Source organism: Ovis aries, chromosome 1 (assembly GCF_016772045.2).
Source record: "Ovis aries strain OAR_USU_Benz2616 breed Rambouillet chromosome 1, ARS-UI_Ramb_v3.0, whole genome shotgun sequence".
Classification (NCBI taxonomy): Eukaryota; Metazoa; Chordata; class Mammalia; order Artiodactyla; family Bovidae; genus Ovis; species Ovis aries.
Genome location: NC_056054.1, coordinates 202468224 through 202485631, shown reverse-complemented (window position 1 = coordinate 202485631; position 17408 = coordinate 202468224). Strand labels below are relative to the sequence as shown.

The following is a 17408-nucleotide window of genomic DNA, read 5'->3' as shown; positions in this document are numbered from 1 at the left end:
GGGCCTTTACAATTATGGAGAAGGGCCTGGCAACCCACTCCAGTATTCTTGCCTGGAGAATCCCCTGGACAGAAGAGCCTGGTGGGCTACAGTCCATGGGGTCGCAAAGAGTCAGACACAACTGAGTGACTAACACACACACATATAGGATAAAATAACTTCCTCTATGAAGTAAGTAGAAATATAGTAAGCCTCCTACGTATGAACCTTTAAGTTGCCAACTTCCGTGTTTGCGTGTCCAGTCACTTCAGTTATTTCCTGTGTCTGGCGTACATTGTCATGTGTGTGCATCCTTCTCCTAGCGGTTGTGCTTCTGTGTAATTTTACTGCACAGCACTATATAGAGTACAGTAGTGCAGTATCAATATTTCAAGCCCAGGATGTCTGGAAGCAAGCATAGAAACGGCAGTGATGTAGCAGGTATTACTGTATTTTGCACGGTACTGTACTATAAGATTTAAAATGTTTATTTGTGTGTTTTTTATGTATTATTTGTGTGAACAGTATTATAAACCTATTACAGTACAGTACTGTATAGCTGATTGTTTTAGTTGGGTCCTTAAGCTAACTTGGTTGGACTTAATGAACAATTTGGACTTACAAATGTGCTCTGAAAACAGAACTCATTCGTATGTAGGGGACAGAGAGGATAGAGCTTCCCAAAATGGGGTCGTTCTCCCAAATGAAGCACGAACATAAAACTGCTCAGGAACCCTTCACCCCGAGATGCAACTCAAGCATCACTTCTGACCCTATCTCCCAACCTAGTTGAGGGTATCCGCCTCCCTCCCCCAGGTCCGCACCAGCCCCTGTGTGCTGTCAGAACACACGTACCACTTCAGTTAACATACAGTACTGCCTTCTCAGAGGATGGGTCACATCATGGTTGAAAGTGTAGACCCTGGAGTCTGACTGCCCAGATGCCAACCTTAGCCTCCCGACTCACTCACTGTGTGATGGGGGGCGAGCCATTTAACCTCTCTGTAGGTCAGCTCCCTTATCCCATATACAGGCATGATAACAGCCTCTATTTCACAGAGGATTAAATGGATTAATGGATGTTAAAGCACTCACAGCAGTGTCTGGAACGCAGTGAACAATATATGTGGGACTGTGGTACACTATTTTCACTGTCTTTTTCATCGTTGTCATCATCATCTTTCTAAGTCTTCTTTCTCCGTAAGCCCCACAAGGACAGGGTCTGGTCTCATGTATGTTAGCCAGTAACCCAGCACAGGACCTGTCACATGGGAGGTGTTCAAAATACATTTACTGAGTAATTGGAGAAAGGAATTAAGGACTTATGTTGTCTTGACTTTGCAGAATCCTATGCAGTTTGAAGAATCGGACTGTGACTCTTCAGATGGGGAATGTTCTGATGCCACAGTCAGGACCAATAAACACTACAGCTCTGCTACCTGGTAATGAAAGAACACCCACCCTGAAGATCTCATGACTATACTGGCATTTCAAATTCACCCTACCCCCAGACTCTTCCCACTCTCCCCCTGCTTTTTTGTCTGGGAGGAGAGCTGCCCCATCTTTCTTACCCCTAGAAATGAGCTGCAATAACAGGAACATGAGACTTCACAAATCTCTGGAGAAAAATATCCAAATGAAATTAAGTCTCACTGAACATTTCAATCAAGAATGGCAGGGATCTATTTTATTGAATATTCTAGCTACTGTAACATTGATATTTATTTTTGTTTGACATTTTAACACTTTGTACTGTAAAGAGTGAACTATATATGATAGAGAAAAAGACAATAATTTCTTGCAGAAAGAAAAGAGCAAAAGGAGGAAAGGAAAAAAAGTGAAATTTAGGAGCAACATCCTTGGGAGTTTGTGGGACCAGGAGGTATTATTGCTACTTGAACAGGGGACCAGTTCTTTTGGCTGTAAGTGACTGAAGAAGAGCCAAAGCAAGACATACTGAGCATTTTAGAAAACAAAGAGCAGCAGAAGAAAAGCAATTCCAGGGAACTTGTAGAAGACCACACTAAATTCAACCAGCTTGTCCAGATGGGAGATGCAAAGACCTAGAAAAGTTTGGTGACCAGCTACTGGTATCCAAGGTCTTTGAGGGCATGTATTCAAAACTGTGTATGTAGAAGCTGATCTCATTTTTAAAGTTTAAGCAGCATTTGGTAGTGAGACTTGCAGGTAGTGTCCAACCTTGTCCTTGACGAATATTCCACTTTTTACTGCTGTCAGTGTCATGACCTTGGCAAGTGTGTTACCTTGACCAGTGTGTTGATCTTTCAGACTTGAGTGCCATTTTCCTGTATCCTACTTCCTTCCTACTTGTTGACTATGTCTTTTAGGGAAGAAAGGGGCAGGGGAGGGAGAGCCTGAGGAAGAGAGAAGGATAAGACAACAGTGCTGGGAAAGCAAATGTGCAGTTTGTGAAAGGACATGCACAGAAGGTCTCAGTTTAACTACGTGGAGAAGATGGGAATCACCCCTCCCTGGGACCAGGTTGTTTGTCTTCTAGAGTTTTATTGACTTAAATGGAACAGTCCTTGAAAGCAGCTAGGAGGTGTATGAGTCTGCCCAGTGTCCAGTCCCAGACCATACCTTATGTTTGTATTAACTCATTCTAACCCCAGAAGCTTTCGTGAGTGGCTGCCACTGTCAGAAAAAAGGCAAAACAGGCAATTTGCAAAAGGCAGCCCCTTCCCCCACCACAATAGCTTTTCTGTTAAATGCTACTTGTAAAATGTATTTGGCTCCATGCAAATTTGAATAACTGGATTTGGAAATTCACAGAAAGAACAACTGATGCTAAGCAGAGATTGGAAAGATTTTATGTTGTCCAAGGCCTGAGGTCCTTTCTGTCTCCAGAATCATGGGCTCTGAGAAACAAACCAAGGTATCTGCTTTAAGGAAATTTTAATCTAGAATTTGATATAAAAACAGATGTTGGCCTAGTTTCTGTCTCCAAGATTAGTCACTGCCAAACACCCTTTCTCGGCTCAAGACCTAGAGAGGATGGTTTAAACGCTTTGACACTGCATCAGATTGGACATCAGGCAAGACTTAACACACACAGGTATTAAACCATTTCCAGTACAGGTAAAAGCATCGCCCTCCTCCAAGTGACACTGATTGCATCAGCCAAAAAGCAAAAGCAGGAGGGAATTCAGAGCAGTTCCTTTTGCTTGTTTGATCCCTCCATTTGTTTACACTTTATGTTGAGACATTGATTTAAAGTTTAGTGTCTATAATTTATAGCTCTTAGGTAGGATGAAGGAAAATGTTTAACTTATACAGAGAGCAGTATTGTTTCATTAAATTATTCCATTTTGTATGAATTCTGTAGCTGGACTACATGAAAGATCTTAAGTTATGGCATTATTATCATTGTTACTTTATTGTATAATAATTATTATCCTTCTCGTTTTCTGTCGATCAGAAGGTGTGGTTTACGGTGTCGCACAGTGATTGTGTTGATTGCTAACCATGAGTTATTATGGATTTCTATGAAGGAATGAAAATGGAACTGCCATGTGGGAGCTCCCTGGTATTCGTCTTAGCTGTATTCCCTCATTTTCTGTGTACAACAACAATCATCTGAGGATGCGGGTACTGCCCTGAGGCCCAGTGATTAACGCTGTGATTTTGACTTGATCACAAAAGCTCCTAGGTGGGCAGATGACTGAGCAGTGGACAAAGTTCCAAAGCTGTACACTTTCTAAAGTTTCTTAAGAAATAAAATCATGCGATCCATTAGAAGCACAAGAGAATTATTTAATGCCCTGAGAGAAACAGGCCTACAGGGAACCTGCCTGGGGCCTGGGGGATAGTTTCGAGAACTGGCAACATGGTTTGTAATCTCCTTCCTGCTAAATCCCTTAAAACCAACCTTTTTTCCTCCTAGTTAGGAGAATAAAAAAAGGAAATAGATGGCATGACAAAAAAAAAAAAAAAAAATGCCTAGCTGAGGTGATGATTAGAGAAGTTCTAGCCTGAGGCCTAATCTCTCAGTCACAGAGCTGGAAAAGCACTGTTTAAAGCCCATATGTTTCATCCTCTGACTTCAGACCACACTGTACTGTGAATCTCTGGCTCATTACTTCTGAGAACAGAGAGGCTACAACTCTGTGTCCTCTTTCTGTCCAACATAAAACACTGATCCTTCAGCTTTTCCAGGCCTTTCCCACCTATAGTGGCCAAAGAGAAACATGAAGGTCAATGTGTCTTATCCCTTTCAGTGATGATCTTTCTGGAAAATCCACTACAATACCTCATCATTTTGATACCTTTTGAATTCCCATCTGGACTGCCTGTCATGATAATGCCATATATCTAACTGGATTGACTGTTAAGAGCGTGTTAGGGCCGCAGACAGTGTTGAATCTTCAGGTCATTCACTATATGGTCAAGAGCTGAATAAAGTTCCACATTGAACATTTTACTTATTTTCTTTAGTAGAAGTGACTAGAGGCTTCAGAGAAGAACAGTGTCTTTAGAGAAATGCCTTCTCTATCCCAGGCTACCCTTCATTGCCTGCTTTGAAGTAACCAGGACAATTCTCAATTGGTGTGTGTTTGAGAACAGCCCCACTGTCATCTGAAGAGTGTGGAATGAAGAGCTCAGGGAATTTAAGAGCCAATTCTTCAGTCTGACAACTGGGCGACAGCGCTTTAAGGAAACTCCCAGGACTATGATTTCAAGCTTGGTTGCAGATCAAAAGTTTAACCCCCCTGGGATGAATTCCACATTCGTTTAGCATCTGGTTTTGACTGACTGCAAGATAATGAGTTTTAATTTGTGTTGCAGATGAGCATTTGATTCGCATCTATTTCTAGATCCTGTCCTCTGAACAACAGTTCCTCTTAAAATTGCTTAGCAGAGGGACTGAGAAGCCTGCATCCCCTTTGAAGTTATAATAGACCTTACTACTGCTAAAGCCTGCATCTCCTTTGAAGTTAAAATAGACTTTACCACTGCTAAAGTTTAGACCTGTTTGCTAGATTGTGGGGAGCACCTTCCCAGGGAGGTGAAGAGCTAGCTGTGCTATAAGATGTTTTGGTATGACCTACTTGAAGTTCAGATATTTAAAAACTTTGGTATCAACAAATCTATCCTTCTAGAATTAAAGATATTTTTAGTTGTATTTAATTAGTACACTGGAGTTCCATTTCAGGGCCTCATTGTACTGAATTTGCCTCTTATCCAAGTAATAATAGACTTGATGGTTTGGGGTTTTCTTGGTACAACCTAATTTTAAATGCCCTCTCCCACTGTGGAGCACTGATGTTTTTTTCAATGTGAATGTATCCTTACTGACAAAAGATTTACCTTTTTCTTCCATGCCCTTATGTCTCACTCTCCACCCCCTTTTCTTAAAATGTTTCTACTTGAACTTCTTGCCACTGAATTCTACAAATTCCAAGGAATTCCTGCCCTGCTCTGCTCATAGTAGAGTTTGCTGTATTGTGTTTCATTTTTCTACCAAGCCAGAAATCAGAATACCACCACATACCACCATCTACTATCTTCACGCTCAGTATCCCAAACTGTGTTGTTAATCACCATATTCTTTCCTGCTGAGCCTGGACACAACCTCCGAACCTCTCACAATACAGCACTTGGAGCAATAATTACCACTTGATTGGAATGGTGTGCAAGGGGAGATCTATTTGCTGTCCCACCCTTAACCTCACAATTTCCTAAGGTGGTTCAAGATCTTGAGTTAGCCCACACGGGAGAATGATGGGATGTACCAGTATGCTGCTTATAGGTCCCACCCTATGGCCAAAGGGCAGCATGAAAGGCAGGAAAGAGGCTCCTCCATGCCTCCACCCATTGCCCCTTTGGTGTATGTTTGCAATTGAATTCCAAAATGTCTCTTCATTTACATCATTTCATTGTGTTAAATGAGCCTGTTCCTTACCACCTTCTATAAGCAGAGGGTTAATTAAGAAGTCCTAGTTGCTTGCTTTTTCCTTAGATTCTATGAAACTGAGGTACCAAAACGATGTGGCATCCTTTTTAAGACTTTCGACTTGTACTGTCAGTATGAATTGAGTGCCTGTCTAGGCAGCAAGAATTTTCTTCATTGCTGATTTCATAGAAAAAACGCCCTAATATACTCACACCGCCAGTGTTACCAACATATACAGGCTAGCACAGAAGAAATCACATTAGTCTGCCTGTTTGCATGTTACAGCGAATACTGCAGCACCTGTTCAAATTGGAACGGACTAGACTGCCAAGTGGAGGACCTTTGTAGAAACTGGAACACTTCTCAGGAACAGGTGGCAGAAGAGGGGAGCTCACTGTTCTGAGAAATAGGGTTACCCAAAAGGAGTTGGGTGAAGGCTTCCCTGTCACGTGACCAGAGCACACTGGCAGAATTTCCCACAGAGCCAAGTCCCCTGGCAGGCAGCAAGGCCACTGTAAGGGAAGCGAGTACTAGTCGTCCAGTCGTGTCCGACTCCATGTGACCTCATAGACTGTCCGTGAAATTCTCCAGGCAAGGATACTGGAGTGGGTTGTCATTTCCTTCTCCAGGGGATCTTCCCGACCCAGGGATTGAACCCAGGTCTCCTGCATTGCAGGCAAATTCTTTACCATCTGAGCCATCAGAACAGGTACTGTGAGGAGACTTCCAGCCAAGTCCCAGGCCTGCTCTCCAGAGCCACTTCACAGCACTCAGGGGAATGCTGGCTCCTGGCCCTAGGCTGTCACCTGGTGACCAGGCAGACGGGGTCCTCCAGGGGTTGCAGGTCAGAGGGAACCCCCACCAAAAGGTGCAGGCTAATAGGAAGGAGTCCTTTACTGACCGTGTTACTAGGAGCTCGCTCCCTTCGGAGTGCCCACTTCTTAGATTCTGGAAGTGTGACAACCCACTTTGATTCTTGATTGCAATAAAATGTGAGTTCAGTTTGAAGCAGATTAACTTCCTTTTTGGTAGTCAAGTCTCAAAATGAACTCCCTCATCTGCGACCTCTGTGGCCTCTCTCAGTTCTCCTGCTCCTTGTGCAGGTTCTGATGCCGGCTCTCCCTCTTTGTATCGACCAACTGTACAGTGATGGGAACAAGAGCGACTATCAGAGCAACCAAATGCATGGAATTAAAAAGTGGACGTCAACTGTTTTCTGTCCTGTCTTTTCCTTAGGGACTGCTTGTGTCCTGGGAGCTACCTTCACAAGTTTTAGAATTTGTCAGGGAAAGGAAAACTTTACATGACTGGGTTTCCTGTAGCCCGGAAAAATAGGTGGTGAGAAAAGCTGGTTTCTGTGGCATTTTCATCAGACATATCCACAGAAAGAAGAGACGACCACCATGGTGTGATTGTCTCTTCATGATTATTCTGCCACATCTGAGACAGGCGCTCTGCTCCTTCCCCACAGCTTTCCTGCTGTCCACCTTGCAGCTACTTCTCTGGTATGAAAACCCGACTCTCAAATGTGCCCTAAGAGGCAAAAGGCAAAAATGAAAATCTTCCAATGCACACAACTGGTGAGAAATCCAAGAGTAGAAAGCTAAGACACACTGGATTGTCTGATCTCAGGCAATCCCGAATCCCACTGGCAAAGTTAGCAACGTGCACACACACACAGCACACAGAATACATATGTCCATTTATTTGGGAAACTGCTTTGCCTGTAAAGTCACAACTGCTAAGGCACATTGTTGCGAAGTCAAGGGGGAGGAAGGAGAGAGACAAACCCAAGGATCCAGGTAAAGGGCAAAGGGTACAGGCTTTCAGCAGTGCGGAGAGCTTCCAGTGTCTCCCCTCGCTTCTACCACAGAGCTTCAAGTCCAGCTGGTGTCCTCCTCATGCTCTTTCTTGTTCTCAAGCTTCTTTTAAAAGAACACATGCTTAAAAATGAAGTACTTATGTTTTTATAGATTATACTGTGTCCAAAAAACACTGCTTGGGAATCCATTCTTTATAGTGAACAAGTATTCCCAAGAACTCGTGTAGAACAACTGATCTGCATTAAGCCTTGGCAAGAGTCTTGGCCAAGTCAAATCAAAAGCCAGCAGATGGTGCCCAAGGGCAAGAGTTCTGATAAGAAATGATGAGTTACTCCTGTGGGGCACAGGATCCCAGAGCTGTTCATTTTAGGTGCCAAGGTCCTTTTGTCCTTGGAACTGAATTGATCTGTGCCAATTACAACACTACAGCTATAGAAAGCAGACAGCTACAGATTCGTTAAAACACAACACAACAAAGTAATCCAAAGCCAAGTTTTCTCCTTGAATTTCCCTGAATTGAAAGATAAAACAGAATTATCCCTTAGTTATTCTCAGGAAATGAAAAAAAGCATTTGGAGGGTATGCAGGCTGGTACCTGCATACCAGCTGGTACGGTGTACCGAGTCCCTTCTCCTAACAAGACAGAGGAGGCATTCTCACACAGAAAGGACAGACTAGAAAAAAGGTACTGATGGTCATTTGGTTCAGGTGAGTCAAGGGCTCTGCACAGATAGGTAAGCACTTCTCCAGAACATATTCATAACATACAGAGTGAGCTGCACTGATATTTAATAGTCTGATTGCAATCAGCTGAATTGTCTGGACATGCAACCAAGAGGAGATGTGACGTGGTAACACCAGTGCGTCTGAACAAAGAGCATTTCAGCAATCACTGTGCTTTTGAGCTGTACATGGAAATTGTATGCAGTTTGTCAGCTTGTTTCCCTTCATTAACGCAAGAGGTAGGTCATCAGCAAAAAAAAAATATATATATTGAAGAAACACTCTTCAGGAGACTAACAGGAAGTGTGGTATCAGTGATGTAGGTTCACGTCATTAATCTACATTTAGCATGTCCACAAGGGACGAAAAAGGATAAAGCCTGTCACGACAGACGATCCCTGCACAGAAGAGGCACGCCAGACAAGGGCCGTCAGCATCCTCTCCCGAGACAGCTCAGGGCTTGACAAGAGGCCAGGATGACACACTACCCTGAGTTCCTTGTTATTTAATAAAATACAAACAGGATTTCCGGGGAGGCCATCCATTTTGCAGAGTGTCTTGCTAAATCTTGGTTGGTTTGAGAATCTGATACGATTCACCTTCCAGAGCACAGTGTCCTTCGTGACAGGACAGGGCACACAGAAGAACAGTGTCCAGATCACCTATTGAGAATAATTTAAAAACAACGAGGGGCTTCAGAGGACCACATCCATTACATACATAAGCAACAGAGTCCAGGGAGATGGCACCCAAGAGACCCAGATCACGTGACCTTCCTACTATTCAGAGAATGAGCGTTGCTTGTTTCTTTCAAACGTAGGTCTTTCTGACTAACTTTTTTAATGAGGGTTCCAGGAACTAAGGCCACCAGGGCAATGGCCAGCAGTTTAAAGGCAGTTTCCCAGGAGAAAAGAGCATCCAGAGAGGTGAGGGTGGACAGGATGGAGCCTGTCTGCACACAGATGAAATTATATGGGATCAAACCTGGAGGAAGAAAAGGGACATCCTGTTACTCTGGGACAGGAAAACGAAGACCAGTAGTGCTTCAGAAAATTCACCAGTAATTCACAACAGTGACTCCAGTTTCATACGTGACTGTTGCACAATTCTGACTCCTAAACATATTTCCTCTTTCCCTCCTTCTCTTCCATTCCTTCCCCTCCTTTCCTCGCTTCCCACTACATTTGCCTCATTAAACAAAAGGACTTGAGATGGTCTGCTAAGATTTAAACATTTTTTTTTAAACGGGAAAACAAGAATAAAACAAAATGAAGAATAAACAAAATTAAGGCAAAAATGCATAAAGTTCACTCACTTCCTAGAAGCGTCCCCAGATTTGGTTCTGAGTACCCAACAGCCCAAGCAAAGAGAAACACCAGCATTATGAGTTGTGCAGTATGCCCAAGATAAAAACAAGTTTCTTAGAAGTAGTAGTACTATTTCATACTCTGTACTGTCTGTAAGACGTCATCGAATCCAGTGGATCCCCAAAGTGACTGGTGGCCCAAGAGGCTGACTGTATCACAATCCCCCGTGAAGCTGTTAAAAACACACTCTCAGGCAGTGCCCCAGGGACTCTGGTCCTCTGGGTCTGGGGTAGAGCCCAGGAACCTGCATTCGAACAGCCTCTCCTGACTCCTACTCCCAAGACTCTGATTGGTTTGGGGCCCCCTGATGATCCACTCCTCTTCTCTAGCGGATGATGCCTCAAGATGAGACTCATCAAGGTCATATAATCTGTCAGAGGCAGAACTAGAACCCTGGTCTCTGGAGTCCTTCCAAGCCTCGTGCACCTGGTTAATTACAGGCTGCTAATAGAGATACAGAGGCACTCTCATCTAAACGCTGGTCTAACAATTAGCTGTGGTTGATTCTGCTTCGATTTAAGATCTCAGCTTCTCCCAGGAATTCCCTATTAATAGCAACTGCTCAACCACAGATCTGTCGTGTTTGACCCAGAGGCCTGAGTAGTCTTTCCCTTCATTTCTAAAGAAGCTTTAAGAGAGACGATCCTTGCCTTTGGCTTGGAGAGGGTGGGGTAGTTTACTTCCAGTGTGGAGAAAACAATAGTCACTGATTTCACAGGATATTAGCCATTTTTCCATTTAGATGAAAGTGGTCCAAAGCTGATACTTAAACACTGCTGTCATCCTAGCCTCGCATTTAGCCAAGTGGCTCATTGAGGGTAAGGAGCTTGCTGAAGGTCATACAATTGTCAAAAGGCAAGAAGGAACTAGCTCTTCCTAAGGCAGATCTTAATGGAAATAGGGGCCAAAATCAAACAGGAAGCCCTTGCTCTGACCTTCCCCTGCCTCCACCTTCTCTTCCACCCACAAACCTGAACTCTGCTTTCACTGAGCCCTTACTATGGGCCAGGTCATGTGTTACACAGATTTCTCTTCTAATCCCAGGGCCTAGCACAGTGCAAACACACAATAGGCATTAAATACAGGTACAGAATGAACAATCCCTAATTTTTCCAGAAGTATTTTTATGGGTTTTCATGTTCAAGCCCAAGTAGACCTGCTATCAGAACAATTACGTTAGACAAGGCTGGATGATGCTCTCCGTGAGCCTGGCTCACAGAGGCAGGCATGTGCCCATGATGACTGTGAGACTCAGACTTACACGCTGTGTCTTACCGATAAGAACAGAGAAGAAGAACTGCACGATGGGGATGTTCAGAATCGGGGCCGAGAGGTTCAAGAACCAGTTTGGCGTCATAGGGAAAAGTCTCAGAAACAGTAAGAAGAAAAACAGGCTGTTTCTGTTCTCCTCCACCTGAAGCCAAAGACAAGGCCATTAAGAAGCAGAAGAGTCTCCAGCTGGTGAAAAATCTGTTGGTGCCAGGCACTGTTCTAGATACTTCTCATATTCTATAAATTCCAGGGCAGAGATTGTTTTCCTCATTTTTAAAAAGGAAGTGCCTGGGACTTCGCTGGTGGTCCAGTGGTTAAGAATCTCCTTTCCAGTGCAGGGGATGCAGGTCTGACCCCTGGCTGGGGAACTAAGATCTCACGTGCTGAGGAGCAACTAAGCCGGAGTTCCACAACTAGAGAGCCCAGGGACCACAACGGAGACCTAGTGCAGCCCCCACCTCCCCAGAAATGGAGGTGCCTGAGGCTCAGAAGTCAGGAACCTGCCCAAAGACACAGAGCCGGCAGTGATGGAGCTGGAGGCTGAGCTCAGGCCTTCATCTCTAGGAGACATCAATAGACCCTCTGGAGCCTCCTGCAGCAGGGCAGGGGGGCACTGTGGGAAACCCCTGTACCACACTCCCCTCAGGGCCATGCCACGACTTTCTAGGGACCCGGCACTCAGAGGTGCCCTCTAACCTTACCTTCTTCTGCAGCAGGAACACTTTGTCAGGAAAGTAGGAGACCACCAGCTGTTTGCCAAAAACACTGGAGAGCAGGTAGCAGCCCGTGGCACCCACTGAGGTCAGCACGCAGCACAGCAGAAGCCCCAGCCAGGGCCCAAACAAAGCACCGGCTAAAACATTCTGCAGAGGAAACAAACGCTCTGCATGAGGACATCCGCCAGCTGCCAGCCATCTCGTCTTGAAGCCTGGGAGGCCTAGGTTCCCTCCTCCTTCAGTTATTTTCCTGGACAAAAAACCCTATTCCCATTGTAAAGAGATGAATGAAAGGCGATGAAAGAACTGGGAACTACAACCCTGGCTTCAGTCTTCTCACCCTTAAAACTGGGAAGAGGATTAAAACCTCAGAGGACAAGACAGAATTAAATGGGAAAATCTACGCCTAACACCCAGCCTTCCACATGGGCTGTGATAAGTCCTGCAGACCCTGAGGCTCTGGGGAGGCAGAAAGAAAGCTCTCAAGTTATTTTTTGCTATTCTAAATGGACACAAACCATGGATTTCCCCTTAGTTGACCACATGAGCTTTACAGAATGTCTTGTGTTTCTTAGCTTTCTGCAGGAATTACATCTCTGTGGTATGCTAACCCTGGAAGTTTTGTATTGACCAGGTTTCTAGCTGACACTCAAAAAAGCCTACGATGAACCAAAAGGGAAAAGTGAACCAATACTTCCTAAATGCAGTCTGGCTGGTAGACATCATCCTGCCAAACATGGAATCCAAGAGAGAAAATAAAAGGACCTGGAAGCGAGAAGGTGGGGATCTCCTCAGCACCTCCAATGTGTTAAGGACTTGACGACATGTCCAATTTAATCCCCAATATGACCCTGTGCAGTATGCCAGCCTCACCTCATTCTACCAGTGTGAGATTAAGTATGGTGCCCAAGGCCACATGAAGAAGAAATAGGAGGCACCCCCAGGGAGCAGCCAGCTCTTTGCCCTGCAGAGGGATCAGCTCAAGAGAGAAAGAGAGATGGGGGCAACCCCAGGAGACAGATGGCCTCTAACCTCCGGCACCACACATGTCCCCATCTCTCTTGGCGTGGCTATGTTTGCTTTTCTTCCAGTTGCTAACAAAGACACTGCTGAGGCAGATCCGGCCTGAGCTGAATGTTGGGGCAGGAGGGAGAAGCAGGACAGAAGGAAGCTTTCAAGGCTGCCTGCTCAGTGCCGAAGCCGCTGTGTGCCAGGCGCACCATCACTGTGTCAGCCCTTCTGCACCCACTAGGTCATTTAATCCTCCCACGTTAACAATCCCAGGGGGTTATGTAGGAGAGTCTCTGTTCTACAGATGAGGAGGCAGGGTTGGAGAGGTTAAATGGTTGGCTCACTGTTACACAGCTGGGATCTAAACCTATCCAAAGCCATAATCTACATATACATTTATACCAACCAGCTTACAATGCTGCTGGGAGGACAGCAGAAATTCTCTCCTGTATCACCTGAGGTGGAAGCTGGTTAGAAGCATCCAAGAGCCCACGCGCAAGCCTGGATCTAACACTGCAGCTCCCGAGAGCCAGGGGGCTGCCTGGAAAACCAGAGTGACTCGTCCCCACCACTCCAAGTGAGTCGGAGGTTTCCCGACTCTCTCCAGCCTAAAAGCACCAGGAACAACCTGCATCTGTTCATCAGACGCTTACAAAGGCACTTCCCTGTGCCAGGCAAACACACAGGCTGTGAACAAGGAACAGGCCCAGCCCTCAAGGAACTCACAGACTAGTGGAGAAAACAGATTTTAAAAGAAAACCAACATGTAGAAGGGGAGAGGTCTCAAGGACGGTGTTCCACAGCTGTCAAATCCTTAGAAACAAAAGCAGCAGACTTGAGAGGAAAGGCAGGCTCTGGAGCTGGAGGGTGGCGGGTGGGGCGAGGGGTCAGACCCCAGCCCTACCCTCTCCTCGCCTTGTCATCAGGGACTTAACTTCTCACCATTCACTTCCTTGTCTGTAAAATGCAGATAATAGTGCCTGTTACTGGCTCCTGGGAGAATTAAATAATGTCGAGCGGGTAGAGCAACTAGGACAGTGCCTGACACAGGGAAAGCTGTCAACAAACAATAGCCACGGTGGCCTGTCCTCTGACCTGTAGGCTCTGCAGCCTAATGGCCCCTCTGCAAAGAAGAACGTGGCTTCCTGGGAGGCAGGCACAGGAGGAGGGCAGGATACTGACCAGGAAGCTGGACCCAGGGATGGCAAAGCTCTGTTTGTAGAGGTAGGCACTGCAGAAGAGCAGGAACACGTAGACCTGGTGTTCCTTTCGGTATTCTCGAAGGACCTCGGAGAGTTCCCGCAGCTCAGCCAGGTCCGAGGGAAACCATAGTGACCTGGAGATTTGGAAAAGCAGATGGAAACAGTCAAAAACAGCCTCATACCTAATAAAGTCACTTGCTGTGTCTTCTTTCCAAAACAGATTTTTAAATGTGCCCATCATCTGGTCTGCTGGGAACCAGCAGATGTGGGAGGCTAGGATGATGGATGACCTGATATTTGTAACACAGTGGAGGCAAGAAGAGCCTTGGTTTGGAAGCAAGGGACCTGGCGTAGCATCTGAACTCTGCTACTATCCAGTGGTATGATCTCAGGCTAGTCCTTGAGCCTTAGTTTCCTTATTGGAAAAATGGGAGGTTAATGGTGGATAATCACTAAGTTCCCTCTTAGCTCTCAGATTTTATGGACTAGTCTTTTTTTAAATTTTTAATTGGAGGCTAATTGCTTTACAATATTATGTTGGTTTCTGCCATACAACAACTTGAATCAGCCATAAGTAAACATATGCCCCCCTCTTGAACTTCCCTCCCACTCCCCACCCTATCCCACCTGTCTAGGCTGTCACAGAGTACGGGGTTGAACTCCCTGTGTTCTACAACAACTTCCATTAGCATCCATTTTACATACAGTAATGTATATGCTTCAGTGCTACTCTCTCAATTTGTCCACCCTCTCCTTCCCTCGCTGTGTGCACAAATCTGTTATCTGTGTCTGCGTCTCTATTCCTGCTCTGCATATAGGTTCATCTGTACCATTCTCTTAGATTCCATATATATGCATCAATACATGACAGTTGTTTTACTGTTCCTGACTTCCTTCATTCTGTATAACAGGCTCTCAGTTCACCCACCTCACTAGAACTGACTCAAATGTGTTCCTTTTTATGGCTGAGTAATACTCCATTGTATAAATGTACCACAGCTTCTTTATCTACAAACAATAAATGCTGGAGAGGATGTGGAGAAAAAGAAACCCTCTGGCACTGTTGGTGGGAATGTAAATTGATACAGCCACTATAGAGAACAGTACGGAGATTTCTTAAAAAACTAGAAATAAAACTACCATATGATCCAGCAATCTCACTACTATGCATATACCCTGAGGAAACCATAACTGAAAAAGACACATGTACCCCCAATGTTCACTGCAGCATTATCTACAATTGCTAGGACATGGAAGCAACCTAGAAGTCCACTGACAGATGAATGGATAAAGAACTATTCCTAAGAGGCAAATGGACTAATTTCTAGGCAAGTATTAAACGCCCTGAATTGCCTTCCTTTCCAGGGGTAAACTCTCCCCCCTAAGCTTTAGGCCAAGGACAATTCAAACTTCACACTTAAGTTACTAGGTAAAACGATTGCTTTATCAATCACAAAGGAGCCAATTAAAGGTTCCCTGGGAAAGTGTATTTGTCCCACACCATAAACATAATCTTCTTGATAATATGTCAGGCTTGAAACCAACCCTTTCAACCAGCCTGCTTTTCACCCTGCTCTCTATATGGTCCTCAGTGTACTCTGATTCCTGTACAAGGGTTACCCTGTACAAAGGCTACCTTGCCTCTGCCATCTGAACAACTCTGGAATCCATCAATGATCAATTACACGCAAACCCTCCTGGTTCTCATTAGAATGTTTCTCTTACTCTGACACCCACAGCACAGCCTTCCCAGCTAGAGCAAAGCAACAGTCACTGAAAACAGCTGTCCTAATATTCAAACATAAGTAACATACATCCTCATTATCTTCACAAATAGTAGGCCGGTTTCACGACAAACCGGCCTGGTAGGTATTTGTACCACCTCCTGCAAAAGGAAAAGCTGAGACAACCAAGAAGATACAGTCGATAACTAATTAGTGAATAATTTAAAGTTGTCCATCAACGTTTTTCCTCAAGCCCGATATGCCTTCAAGTCCCAAGGGCAGATCTGACCAGAAGTGAACTGGGGAGGACGAAGGAGGGAGGCTGAGAGCAGTCTTTACGAACCGGCTGCGGGTCCACATCGGGGCGAAGGTGGGATGCAAATAGGGGTCAGGCCTGGGCCTGGGAAGGCGACGGGAACATCGCTCAAGAGGCGATCCAACTGGGGGGAGCAGAGATGCTCCAGCAGGATCAGCCCAAAGTTAGGCGCGCGTTTCCCTCCGCAACTAAAAAAAAAAAAAAACAAAACCAGAAGGCACCAGACCGCACTCCCGCGCGGCCGGCAGCGAGCAGATCCCAGCCAGGGCCAGGTCCCGGCTCCAGCTCACCCGGCCTGCCCAAGACTGAGCCTCAAATCCCGGCCTCCGACGCCGCCGATCCGGGAACCCGAATCTCCGGTTCCCAGACCTCATCCTCGGACCTGGCTCCCTTCCTCTGACCCGAACCTCGGACCCAGTCACCGCCGCCACGCACCTGTCTCCAGCCTCCTCGGCTGAGACCAGAGTCGACGCGTGAGGCAGTCGCGTGGACAGCAAGTACAGGGCGAAGGTGCTGCCGGCGAAGACCAGGAGGAGGCCGAGCAGGGAGTGCATCGCGGCCCCTGCGGAGCGTCCTGGAAGTAACGCCAGGAACCTCGCTGCCTGCCGGCTGCGCCAGCGGAGCGGGTTAGCAGACGGACAAGGGCAGTGTCTGCTCCAGGCCCCGCCCCCATCACCAGGCCCCACCCCCGGCCCGGACTCCATGAGCTCCTGGGTCTAGAATCCGGCAGAAACCTTCCTTTCCCGGGAGCAAGGAGGGAGGGTGGTTCAGGATGGGGAACACGTGTATACCTGTGGTGGATTCATGTTGATTTATGGCAAAACCAATACAATATTGTAATCAGCCTCCAATTGAAATAAATTTATATTAAAAAAAAAAGAAACCTTCCTTCCTTCTGCTCTTGCTTCTGTCCTCTTTCCGTCTGTATATATTTTTTATAGTTTACCTCTGTCTCTTTCTCCACTTATTTGCTGGGTCCCTGCCAGGCGTAAGGACGTCCAGGGTGAATCAGGAACCCTGACCACAGCAAGGTTGCAGTCTAGTGGTCAAGATAGACTTGTTGACCATCAGCTGAACCAGAGGCTCCAGTCCAGTGTGGTGGGATAGTCAAAGTGACCACGGAAATAAAGAGAATTTCCTTTTATTGAACTCCTACTATGTGCCTGGTATCCCTAATCCTCACAACAGTTCTGCAAGTTTGGTTTTTTGTCTTTATTGAACAGATGAAAAATCTGAGTCTCAGATTAAGTGACATCCCCCAAGAGAGCCACAATTAGAATCCAAGTCACCCTGGGTCCAAAACTAGTGGTTCTGTACTGCGTGGATTCATGGAAGAGGTGGGGTTTGAGTTTACCTTAAAG

The 17408-nt window shown here is 45.7% G+C and overlaps 2 protein-coding genes across 9 annotated transcripts in view; one reads left to right on the top strand and one right to left on the bottom strand.

The window, feature by feature from the left end:
* The window catches only part of MAP3K13 (mitogen-activated protein kinase kinase kinase 13), a 158098-nt gene extending 154360 nt beyond the window's left edge, over positions 1–3738 (top strand). For all 5 annotated transcript variants that reach the window (XM_004003078.6, XM_060419588.1, XM_027957536.3 and 2 more), the window contains one exon: positions 1324–3738. In XM_004003078.6, the coding sequence (XP_004003127.1) occupies positions 1324–1425 (102 nt within the window). In that variant the 3' untranslated portion in view covers positions 1426–3738. The remainder of the gene's footprint in view (positions 1–1323) is intronic.
* A 3840-nt stretch (positions 3739–7578) lies between these two features.
* TMEM41A (transmembrane protein 41A) lies at positions 7579–16632 on the bottom strand. 4 transcript variants are annotated; one of them, XM_042233568.2, is made up of 6 exons: positions 16483–16632; positions 16075–16235; positions 13901–14141; positions 11780–11941; positions 11082–11220; positions 7579–9423 (listed from the first exon to the last, which is right to left on the bottom strand). In XM_042233568.2, exons 2-6 carry the CDS (start codon positions 16089–16091, stop codon positions 9203–9205), a joined length of 780 nt encoding a protein of 259 aa, XP_042089502.1. In that variant the 5' UTR covers positions 16092–16235; positions 16483–16632; the 3' UTR covers positions 7579–9202. The 4 variants fall into 4 exon arrangements, with proteins under 4 accessions (XP_042089502.1, XP_060275685.1, XP_042089496.1 ...); XM_060419702.1 differs by having other exon boundaries at positions 13988–14141; XM_042233562.2 differs by lacking the exon at positions 16075–16235.
* Between the last annotated feature and the right edge of the window lie 776 nt (positions 16633–17408).